The following is an 11,395-nucleotide window of genomic DNA, read 5'->3' on the forward strand; positions in this document are numbered from 1 at the left end:
AAGAACTATACCCCTCTCCAGATGCCTGTTGCTTTTTCCCTTTGTCAAGTATAACACCTTACACACACAAGTCAGCCGTTCATAGAGGAAGAAGATCAAACCTGGAGTTCCGCCACGCTGTTGCTGTTGGGAACCGAAGTGGCTCGCTTGGATTAACCCGGTCACTACAGGGCAAGGGCTTCGCGCTGTGAGGCCCATTTTTGGTTTTTGGGTTGGTCTGTCCGCTCTGGACTAGGCGACCGGTGAGAAGGGGGATCTCTGGACAATGTAGGAGATGCGTCGACGACCAGTGTTGTTGCCCTTGGGTCTGCATCGCGAGGAGCGAAATCCATCCTTTAGCGTCTACTATGTATGTATTTTCACGTGCTCACGTGTGGTATTATGACAAGTTGGAACGCGAAGATTATGATACACATCATTGGTCGGAGAGTATGTGGTTTTATTCAATGATATCAGTGTGATATTTGACATGTAATTGTTTGATATGTCTGCTCATTTCAGCATTCCTCGGTGAGCAAGGCCTCGAAGTGGTGTTCGGGAGGTTGGTGCCTAGTTTCAAATAACACGGCCAATACCCCCCCCCCCTATTACGCCGCTATCAAAACATACATCGCTCCCGGTGCAAAACAAAGTCCCAGTGTAATAATGACCGAATTCGCAGCCAGTACCCAGTGCCAGAGCATAACACGGCTATGGTTGTGATCTCCATGTGTCCCTCCATTCTCCACCTCGGACCCTCTTGTCAACTCCTCTTTTTCGCGCAGCCAGTCTCTAGTTGGAATCAACGGGCTTGCTCGCCTTCACCATCAGGATGAACTCAGGCACAACAATGGCGACAACCACTATGTAAACGCTGAAGGTGACGACGAGGACCTTGCCTATCAACTTGTACAGGCGGATCCAGCTCTGACGCGAGAAGGTCATCCAGGCATCCTTGAAGTTGACGTAGCCCTTTCCGCCGACGACGGGGGGTTCGACCTTGCCAGCGAAGGACCTGTCGAATGCGAGGATGGGGCTCTCGTCCGGCGGCAGCAGGCTGGCCTGCACGCGGACCAGAACGACCTGGGTAGGGATGACCAGGAAGACCATGGCTCCCACCACGATGATGACGATGAGGAGCGACTTCCAGACGGCGTCGCCCTGGTACTCGGGGACATGGGTCGGGTTGCGGACGTCCCAACGGGCAAGGCCCAGGATGTAGGACAGGAAAATAGGCAGGTAGCCGACCAGCTGGGTGGCGGCCCAGTGGGCGACAATGGGAACGACGGTAGCCTCGAAGGTCTTGCGGAACGGCGGCAGGCGCTGGTAGAAGCGCAAGGTCGATGGTGCAGAGATGACGATATGGGTCCAAGCTGTTGACAGCTGGACGGTCACGAGGGTTGCCAGCAGGACGCCGACGGAGCGGGGCACGAATGGGATGCCGCTGAAGACGAGGCTGGAGAAGCCCAAGGCGACGGAGAGGACGAAGGCGCAGGGCAGACCACGGAAGTTGGCGGTCCAACCGGCGGTGGTTATCAGGAGGCGGTTGATGCGGCGGAGCGACGAGGTGACGAGGACGGGCTCCTGGTCGACCTTCATGGGCCGGTCGTTGAGCGGTGCGTTGTCTTCGGCGATGGAGTCAGCGTCCTCGTTGAGGTCAACTGGTTCGTATGGTGGCGGTTCTGGGTCCTCTATCATGGCGAGAGTCGGGTAAATATGGGCTAGTGTGTAGCCGATGTAGAGGAACACAGGAAAGAAGACAAGGAAGTCGGCGAAGAAGACCAGCCATGCCCAGCCGGGCAGCTCGTTCATGTTGCCATCGCCATCGCCAATGTAGGCCTCGCGCACCTCCAGCGCCCTCTTCGCGATCGAGCCACTGAGCGTGTCGACCTGGTTCATCATCTTGGGTGGTGTTTCGGTCTTGCAGGACAGGGTAGGACCGTGTGGGATTGAGTTTGGAAAAGGAAACCAAACAGCGAGGATGGGAAAGAGGAAGCGTGAGATGCACAAAAGTGCAGTGTTGGGCAAGGGGCGGTTCCTTTATTACAATGTTGGCGGAGAGGGATTCCGAGCCGACCGGGAAGACAGGCCAGGGGTCAGCGTCAGGCAGCGGTGGTGATTTACATGATGTACAGCCCCACTACGCCGCGAGGTTGCAGGATCCCCGGGACCCCCTGGCCAATGGTGGGCTGTCCCCCGCCGCCCCCCGTCCCGCATTGGCAGAAGTGGTCATGCCTTCTTCCCTGCTTGGCTTCTTCCTTCGCCTGTCGGTGACTGGATGTGGTGCGAGGGAAACACGGCGGAGTGAGCTAGACTACCTGGTTGTGCTGCCTGCGGCTGGTCCTTTGACGGGGCACAGGATGAAATGACGTGCCGAAGACCGGCGGCATTATGGCTCACGGTCGATTGCTGATTGCGTTAGCAACATGATCAATCTTACTCAAGGCCCGGGGTTACTCGGCTGTGGTGGGTTATTTAACGACGGGCTTGAAATTGGAAATGCGACCGATGGCCAGCCAGGTGGTCACAGACACATACTGTACGTTGTCAGCAGTTACGTAGACCTATACTCCTACAGATACGTCAGCAGTAGAGGCGGAGAAACACACACATTCATACCACTAGGAGTGCCTGCTACACGATATGTAGTCTAGTCAGTGCACGTAGCATCAACCCTACCTGGTGTGTGCTAATGCGGCTCAAGCTGTCAGGTTGGCCGAAGTAAGGCTGCAGGGGTCGTGTGCTGTGCCTGGGCAGATCCCCAATTTATTACGCTTCCCAGAACGCCGAGCAGACATAAACCCGAACACATAGTGCTCGCTCACGCCAAGGCTCACGGTGTCGGTGAATTCGTGAATACCGGTCCTCTCTCTCCGGAGGGTGTGGCAAAATGCCCGTTGAGAGACTAGGTGTCTATACTCAGCACATGGACATGGACTGTGACAATTGGAACTCTCTGATGAGCATTAAATCTTTATCGTAAAATAATTTTCTGGTAGACCGTACCCGATATCCTCCTCCGTTGATACATAATGTGAGCCAATATTCAAGATTACCGCCGAGAACGCCTTGCTACCCGTGATGCTGATCCAGCCATGCCACCATTCCTTCCGAGACCGCCCGACCGAAACTCCCGAACCACTGCCAAGCCGTCAGAATAGCTTCAAGCCCGAGGTCTTCGCGATCCTGGTGCCGTTCAGCATGGCGCGCGACTTCTTCGGCCTCGCCTGCAGCCGTCGGAACGCCTCCTGGATGTGCCTCGGCTCGACCGGCGTCCTGCCCTCGCTGGGCGGGTCGAACAAGCCCTGGTGAAGCTTCCTCTTCTTGGTGCCGCTGGCGTTCTCGCCGCCCGTCCTCTCCCTCCACAGGTCCTCCTGCTCCTTGATCCGTAGCGCCTCCTCGGTAAGCGTCTGCACCATCTCGAAGGTCAGGAAACCGAGGATATCCACTATGTCGTCCGACGGCTTGCTGTCCGTCACGATGCCGAACCCAGCCCACTCCCTGAACCGCTTGCCCTTGCGGTACGTGAACGACGCCTGCCGGTACTCGGACCACGTCACGTACTCCTCCTTGGTCATCGCCTTGGTCCGCTCGTCGGCCTTGCGCAGCCGCTGCAGCGTGATGTAGTTCATCTCCTCCTCTTCCTCGTCCTCCTCGTCCTCCCTCTCCGGCACCTCCTGGCTGTAGAAGCTGCTCGGCTCCCAGGGGAGCCCCACCTTGGCCTTCTTGTTCTTCTTGGCCGCCTCGTCCACGGGCCCCGCGCCCGGCATCACGCCCGCGCCCATGGCCGGGTCCTCGGCGGCGCCTATGTCGGCCTCGCCGCCCTTGTCCTCCGAGTCCTTGACATTCTTGCGCACGTCCTTCCACGACAGGAAGGTGCGCAGCCGCGACACCTTGGGCGCGTCGTCGCGGATCTGGAAGATCAGGTCGTTGATGGTGATGGACCTCGAGCCGCGGCGCGCGGCGAGCTCCGTGCAGGCGCGCAGGATCTCAATGACCTGCTGGCGGACAATCTCCTCGATGATGCCCATAGTCTCAATCGAGGGCTCTCCCGTCTCGCCCGAGACGTACATCATCTGTTGAATCTCCTGCCGGTATTTATACTGCTTGCCATCTTTGTCCGCCATGATGAGCTGATGGGAAATATTTGTGTTTGTTGTAAAGGCTGAATGAAATGGTATGAGTTGAAGGTACAGTCCTGTTTGTTGCGATTGAATGTGAATGGCCGAGTAAGAGTGACGGCTGAAAGGGGTTGGAAAGCCCAAGATCGGTCCCAGTGCACGGACCCTGAACCCTGGCTCTGACTTTGGTTTCGGCATGGTTGGTGTAAGCTGATGGTACCTGCAGCATTTAAGTCATCACTATAGGTAGCAGTTGATGCAATCCGGGTTATTCCCAACCTAAGCAGCCACAAAGTGTCCTCGATTTGCGTGCTAGTTAAGAGATATCCATACCATTTATTGCCTCGAGGCGAGGACCTTTCCAACCCCAAGCAACGATGTAATGGCCTGCCAACAACTGCCACTCCTCGACCTCGTCTAGCCCCTCTAGCCCGTCCACTCTCTCCTTCTCCCCTTCTGATACCCACTGGCCCCAGATGCTGTCCACTGTCTTTTGCCTCACTTCCTTGAAACCGGCCTCTCTGAGTCGCCCCTCCTGATCCTTGGGCTGTTTGTACACCTCCAAGGTAGGCATCCTGATCCTCCTCGCCGCCAGGTTCGAAGCCATCTGCCGGCCGAACGCATCATCCGGCTTCACAGGCTCGTAAATGACGAGGCCCAGGTCTGGGATCTTATCCACGAAACGCTTGATCACATTCTGGGCTTCAGCTGTTTCGAGGTAGCAGAGGCAGCACTCTGAGATCAGCAGCGTCGGCACATCGGTCCGCAGTCCTTCGAGCCTGCTGAGCAGTGAATTGCCCTCCCCTTGGTCCCTGGTGAGATCTCGTAGGTCCAGACCATGGCACCAGTACTGGTTCCCCTCGCCCTCGGGGGTGCTCCGCCAAGATGCGGACGCCGGTCCGTCGTCGCTTGGTATCGGATCCGGTAGGACACTCCTCAGGGCCGGGGTCGCCTGGACTATCATCCGCTTGCGTGAGCTGATGGGAGGAAAGTCGACCTCATGGTAAATCAGACCGCGTCGACGATTCTTGCGGGAGAACAGACGAAAACACCGCGTGTCAGTGCCAGCGCCGAGGGAGACGATCTGTCGCCGTGGGAGCGGTTCGTCTGCGTCGGAGTCGTGTCCGAGGAAGGAGTCGATGAGCCTGTCCAATGCGGTCGTCCTGGTATACGTTCCCCTGTTGATGATAGGGAGTCTCCTGTTTGGTTGCTGCCCCTGGACAAAGTACTGCGCAAATTGGTCGTCCAAGTATCCCAGTTCCACGGCACTCAGGCGCATCACGGCTGCATCGGTATCGGTCCCCTGGATGGTGGCATCCTGCTGGGCTTGACTGGAAGCTCCTGCGCCGGGATGGCCGCCCCGGCCTCGATTACGTCCTCGCAGCCCACGACTGGAGCCGCGCAGTGAGAGTAGATTGGGGATCGAAGGCGCTTGCATATCCCGTGACTCAGACATGAGGATGTCTTTGAACTTGAGAAGTAAATCTCAAGCATGTTCAGGCTCTGGTGCTTTGAGGGAAGTGTAAAGAGCGGTCTTAGCTACGCAGGTAGCTGGCCCCCCCAAGGAAGGTTGGTGGACTACATTCCACAATTGCTATGAAGCAGCCGCCCCGCCCCACCTGGATAGCTGGAGCTCCCTGGAGCTTGTGTCTTCCTCTGTGCCTAGGGCCTGGGTGTATATGTAAGGCACGACCCCGCATACAAGCGACAGCCCTGCCGCGATGGCCAGGCAACTTTCCAGCAACGTCCACCCGTCGTCAGCTTCGTGCACATTCAACAGGAGCAATTTGATTAGAGCGTGGAGTCCCGCGCAGTGCCATACCTCCCCTTTGCCACTACACTCTTAGTCCTCGAGAAACCAAACTCCACCTCCAGTAGAAAAGCAGACGTCCACCTGTGTACATTGGGCCCCGTCACGATGGCTCCAACAACGTCATCCCTCGTGGTCAGCCAACCGCTCCCTCCGACTAAGAGGCTCCGTCGCAGCATCTAATCTTTGTCACATAGACCAAAATAAAAGTTCAGCTCAAGCTATCCATAGCACGCCTGCGCATGGTCCAAAAGCGAGATGACGCCGTGACCAAGACCCAAAGAAGGGACATGGCCAAGCTGCTCGAGGTCGGCAAAATCGACTCTGCCCAGATCCGCGTCGAGAACATCATCCGGAGCGATATCACTACCGAGCTGCACGAGATACTCGAACTGTACTGCGAGCTGTTACTGGCACGTGCCGGATTGTTGGAGGCATCCACTTGCGACCCAGGACTGGAGGAGGCGATCAAGAGCGTCCTCTATGCGGCGCCCAAGACAGAGATCAAGGAGTTACACACGGTGCGGGCACTGCTGGCTGAAAAGTATGGGAAACAATTTGTGCTCGACGCCATGGAGAACAAGGACGGGAAGGTCAACGAGAAGGTGGTCAAGAAGCTGAGCGTGACGCCACCAAGGCCTGAACTCGTCCAAGGTTATCTGGAGGAGATTGCGAAGGCGTATGGGGTTAATTGGCCCAAAAAGGATTTGGGAGAGGCACCGCCGAATTTCCTCGACGACGACGATGACGATCCAAGTGGAGGAGGGCAGCAGAAGAATCTAGAGGCGCCGCTGATTGCTGACGGCCCGTCTTCCGAGGACGCTGCGCAGGAGGAGCTGAGCAAGGCGACGCCACCCAAGAGTTTTGGTCCGAACAGTCCGTTGAGGGTGGCACCCTCGAGCCCGTCCACAGAGAATCCGCGGCCGAAGGTGACGTTGAACAAGATGGAGCTGACACCAAACAAGAAGATGGAGGCTGCGAAAGCCGCACCAAAACCAGCAGCAAAGAAAGAGGACATTAGTAGTGGGATACCGGACGTGGACGAGTTGTCAAAGAGGTTTGCAGCTCTGAAAAGGTAGTCGGACATCCGGTCGGGTTGGTGTTCGCCATTTGGAAGTAAGAACGCATAGTGGTCAGCGTTCTAGGATTGCAAGTCTTGACGCTGTTAGGTTCAAGGACCTTCATCCTGGTAATTGCAGGATGCCTTCGAAACATGGCTCAGATGTGGTGCTGTTGTGCTATGGGTACGCCTGGGACGGGCGGCAGAGATTTGAATTACCAACTATCAGCGTTCGTCTGGTACAGGTAGGACTATTCACAGAAGTATGCCCCAAGGCTACCTAGGTACGCAGTGAAGTGGCAATTGCCAACTACCAGGTGGTGACGCTGGCGCCGCAACTTGCTTAACCCCCGGCCTGTGTGTGTTCTGGCAAGCTCTGGAAGCTGGGAAGAGCAAGAAACACTTGCAAGCTGCTGGCCTTCGAAAACATTGTCTCTGCCTGCGCACCTTCCCAACTCTTTCCCATCGACGGCCACCCACGTCATTACCTACTTCTACCGTCCAGGCGCACTTGGTCCACATCCATACCGCCGCAAATCTATTGTATCCATTCCCCTCGCAATCGATGCTTTGGTCCTGATAAACTCTGGGTCTCACGTCAACAGCCCTTTCCTTTCAACTTCACAACACTTTGAATCTCAGTCTGCGCCCAACGTGTCAAGCTTTGGTCCTATCGAGCATAGAACCATGCAGCAGGCCGACATGGGGCGAGATTCAAACGGCCTTGGACCAGACGTCCTTCGTGGCATTAGTCTGCAAGAGCTTGATAAACGTGCTCAGGGTCATGAAGACCCGGTCAGCCTTTATCTCGGCTGGCTGCAGGAGCACTTGAATGATTGGGATCTGTCCGATTCTGCCGCTTTCCGACCGCAAATTGAGTCTTGGTATGCCTCGCTGCGCTTTCGTGGTTACGATGACCAACGCGTCCGCGATGCATTTGCCGCTTGGATGTCAAACCAGGTTCAGAACGATGCCAGTTGCGCACGGCGATTTTTGGTGGTCCAGGAAGAGCTGCTTTCAATCTTGGGTGGGGACCAGACAATCCAGCCAAGAGATCTTGGAATGGACCAGGGGATTACTGGTGTTATCACTGTAAAGGAAGACAAGATCATCGACGTTTCGTCTGGCGATGGAGACAGTGATGTGGAGTTTCTGGGCTGGAAGCGTCCAGACAACATGCGCAGTGCTTCCAAGTCCGCGAGACATACTTTCCCTCCACTCACCGGGGCCAACAAAGAGACTCAGCTTATGCAAGGGACCGAATGTGCTGAGCCCAACGATGGGTTGAAGGGTAGTAAGGCACGAAAGAGAGCACCCAGCCGTATTCCCAGCGGAAAACCTCCAAAGGGATATGTCTGTGGTCGATGCGGTGAAAAGGGTAAGACCAACAGTTCCGAGCGTGGATGCCACTTTTATACTAATCAAGCGAATTGGCCAGGACATTTCAAGGAGCAATGCCCTACGAACCTTGATCCAAGCCTCGATCCGAAACCAACTGGCGGTTACCAGTGCTACTGCTGCGGTGCCAAAGAGAAGCACCTGACAACTCTCTGTCCCCTCAACGAGAATCCCAACTCATTGACGCAGCAGCGTATCAAGGCTGGCGTCACGCTCAGCGATTCATCCCCGCCACCACGTGGAGCTGACCATTACCGCCCGCGCAAGGCAAAGAAGACATTGACCAGAACTATGGACAGCGCACCCACCTACGGGAATCGCCGTGCTCTAGGCCATTTTGAAGATGATGATGACCATCGTATGGACCCGGGCCGGCTCGCCTGGTTGGAACGTGACGACCGTGGGCGCTCCTCGCCTCAGTCTGATGACCGAATGAAAGGCATGGAGAGAAGCCACTACTCACCATCCCGGGAGAAGCGTGGTCGGAGACCGAGCATTGAGGAATCGCATCGGACGAAGCGAACTCGACGTTGGCGTGAAAGGCCTCGGGGTGATTCTCAATCCAGTCAAAGCGAGCGAGAAGAGTCTGCAGAGCTAATGCCACGTGTTGGTCATCACAATAGTGGCGACGGCCGTCTTTCCTACTGGGACGACGGCTACAACGATGTCAAAATGTCGAGCGCGCTCTTTTCAGAGGAAAGCAGGCGGTCGGTGCCTACCGTGCACCATCCTTCAGACCGTCTGGAGGCCGAGATACAGCGTTTGTACCCTGATGCTCATGCTGCTTGGATCTGCGACATGGCAAGCTTTGACGTGAATGACTTCTTCCGTAGATTGGAAGACTACCATTCTGCCGCGGGCACAATCCAAATCGAGGAAGATGCACGAATGGAAATGAATATCTTCGATGACGAAGACAAAGGTCATGCTCTCCCTACAGTCCGATTGCCTCCAGCGCAGAACGCTTGTACGGACGCAATCTCGGATGCACAAATGTTCGCTCACGCGCACCAATACCGATCATCACTTGATGACACACCTCGTACAAACGACAATGAGGAGCACGGTTGGGACGGCTCACAGAAAGGTGACAAGGACAGGAAACCCCATGATCACAACAGTGAGATCGTCGTCAAGTTGCCACAAGGGACTCGCGCGGCACTAGACATGGACAGTTTCAGTGCACAGTTGAAAGTCGACTCGCCTCCCCCGGATGGCTCGAGCCCGGAAAGAGACCCCTAGGCCACGAATGACAAGAGCGAGAGATCTCTAACAGACGCCTTGCCTAATATTGATGATGGCGACGTTGGTCAGAAAACGATGATGTTGCTCGACGGCTAAGTGCCAATTCGGATCCTCTCTGGGCTTGACCATGCCACCTCGGCGCCCACGTCCCCAAAGTGAGCGCATAGCCAAGCTACCGGCTTGCCCTCGAGCTTTGAAGATATCCGTGGCTCAAAACATCGGGAACGGCCTAGATTATTAGTCCCGTGTCCTTTCATCCTCTTTCAGGAGGTTGAGAAAGTGGTTGGCAATTGGCGGCTGTGCTTTCGAGCGAACGTAATGGGAAGAAGAGACTAGAGATAGTGTGTGGTTTCTTGATGCAAAACGGTGTTGGCCGGCGTTTCCACGAGAAGTGGCGAGCAGCAAAGGAGTGTCATCAAAGAAGTGCCATCAGGGCATGAGGCACAAACGTCCCTGTCCAGAAGCCGGTATTCCACTGGACATGGCAAATTGGGCATTGTCCTCCTCAACACGAGGGTTTCAAGGCCCAGGAACAGGAATTCAGGTATTGGTGAAATTCCGGACTCTAAGATAGCTGCACTGGAGTTGGCATGGCCATATCAGCGCCATTTACTGGAAGACACCCTACCAGCGGGAACGGGGCGGATTGCAAATGAGCATGGCTATTGTAAAACACATATAGAGGAGGCAGCAACAAAAATGAATATTCTGAAATGAGTCCAGGCTGGTCCATGAGTAGTTTCAAGAGTCGTGCCTGCCGAATAACTCCATACGCCTCGCCCAAAGCCAGAGTATTTACGTTGATCAGATTACTGTGTTCCCTAGTCTCGCCCTCATGCCTCTTCATCAAGGATCTTGGTCTTCCATCTGACTTGGCCCAGACAGTTCGCAACTACTCGAGCTTGTCCAGGTGCTCCAATCTCGTCAGCACGACCTGCTTGCTCGTCTCCTCGATCTCGCCGGCCAGGAAGACCTCGTCGAGGATGGCGTAGACCTTGTAGAAGTTGAAGACCAGGTCCAGCTCGCAGACGTTGCCGAAGAAGGCGTCGAGGACCTCCACGAAGAAGTGGATGGCCTCGAGGAAGGCGAGCTCGTTGTCGTTGGTGTCGACGCAGGCGCAGAAGAAGAGGCCGGCGTACCGCCGGTAGACGATCTTGTTGTTGCGAAACTCGACGAAGTTGGACTGGTACTTTTGGTCGCGGGGCGCTACGAGACGGTGGACCTGGTTGTGGGAAAGGGTGTCAGAGAGAGAAATGAGGGCGCGCCTCCGAGTCCAGGGGGTTGGTTACCTCGCCCTTGAGCTTGATCTTCTCGTCGTCGCTGTACGGCGCGTACCACTTGGCAAGCCGGGTCTTGCCCCTGAGATTCCGGTGGTCAGCTATCTTGCGCGTCTCGGCGACGGCTGCAGGTCGGGAGGCGGGGGCGACTCACTGGCGGTTTTGTATGAGTATAAACGACAGCATCTTGGGGGCGGGTTCGGGCGCAGCTCAAGACGATGTTGCGACGTTGAAGCTTCGGGGTTTTGGGCGATGCGGCTCCGTCTCGGGACATTCTAGCGTGGGTGCCTCCCTCTCAACGGCCGGCCGGCCCCTGAGCTTGGCAGAGCCCGAGGGCAGCCCTGGGGCCGGGGTGAATACGTCCCTCGCTACCCGAGAATCGGCATACCTACGCAGATCACGCAGGTACTTATAATAAGTTCTTCTTTTACATGCTCCCAGGACATCATTGTCAATTCTAGATGCCCCATGCATGTTGCAAAGCTGCAAGTCGGTGTCAATCTCG

The 11,395-nt window shown here is 56.0% G+C and overlaps 6 protein-coding genes across 6 annotated transcripts; 2 read left to right on the top strand and 4 right to left on the bottom strand.

Annotated features, from left to right (window-relative positions):
- Window positions 1-771: 771 nt before the first annotated feature.
- Window positions 772-1,881, bottom strand: INS49_001012 (uncharacterized protein; the record flags this gene model as incomplete). The annotated part of the gene is made up of 1 exon (XM_043161845.1): window positions 772-1,881. The coding sequence occupies one exon, from the start codon at window positions 1,879-1,881 to the stop codon at window positions 772-774; it is 1,110 nt and encodes a 369-aa protein (XP_043030351.1).
- A 1,250-nt stretch (window positions 1,882-3,131) lies between these two features.
- Window positions 3,132-4,106, bottom strand: INS49_001013 (uncharacterized protein; the record flags this gene model as incomplete). The annotated part of the gene is made up of 1 exon (XM_043161846.1): window positions 3,132-4,106. The coding sequence occupies one exon, from the start codon at window positions 4,104-4,106 to the stop codon at window positions 3,132-3,134; it is 975 nt and encodes a 324-aa protein (XP_043030352.1).
- Window positions 4,107-4,416: 310 nt separating this feature from the next.
- Window positions 4,417-5,556, bottom strand: INS49_001014 (uncharacterized protein; the record flags this gene model as incomplete). Its single annotated transcript, XM_043161847.1, has 1 exon — window positions 4,417-5,556. The coding sequence occupies one exon, from the start codon at window positions 5,554-5,556 to the stop codon at window positions 4,417-4,419; it is 1,140 nt and encodes a 379-aa protein (XP_043030353.1).
- A 462-nt stretch (window positions 5,557-6,018) lies between these two features.
- On the top strand, window positions 6,019-6,989 carry INS49_001015 (uncharacterized protein; the record flags this gene model as incomplete). The annotated part of the gene is made up of 2 exons (XM_043161848.1): window positions 6,019-6,045; window positions 6,108-6,989. 2 exons carry the CDS (start codon window positions 6,019-6,021, stop codon window positions 6,987-6,989), a joined length of 909 nt encoding a protein of 302 aa, XP_043030354.1.
- A 668-nt stretch (window positions 6,990-7,657) lies between these two features.
- On the top strand, window positions 7,658-9,610 carry INS49_001016 (uncharacterized protein; the record flags this gene model as incomplete). Its single annotated transcript, XM_043161849.1, has 2 exons — window positions 7,658-8,348; window positions 8,409-9,610. 2 exons carry the CDS (start codon window positions 7,658-7,660, stop codon window positions 9,608-9,610), a joined length of 1,893 nt encoding a protein of 630 aa, XP_043030355.1.
- An 895-nt stretch (window positions 9,611-10,505) lies between these two features.
- Window positions 10,506-11,076, bottom strand: INS49_001017 (uncharacterized protein; the record flags this gene model as incomplete). Its single annotated transcript, XM_043161850.1, has 3 exons — window positions 10,506-10,835; window positions 10,903-10,972; window positions 11,045-11,076. 3 exons carry the CDS (start codon window positions 11,074-11,076, stop codon window positions 10,506-10,508), a joined length of 432 nt encoding a protein of 143 aa, XP_043030356.1.
- Between the last annotated feature and the right edge of the window lie 319 nt (window positions 11,077-11,395).

The sequence above is a fragment of the Diaporthe citri genome, assembly GCF_014595645.1.
Source record: "Diaporthe citri strain NFHF-8-4 chromosome Unknown scaffold_1, whole genome shotgun sequence".
Taxonomy (NCBI): domain Eukaryota; kingdom Fungi; phylum Ascomycota; class Sordariomycetes; order Diaporthales; family Diaporthaceae; genus Diaporthe; species Diaporthe citri.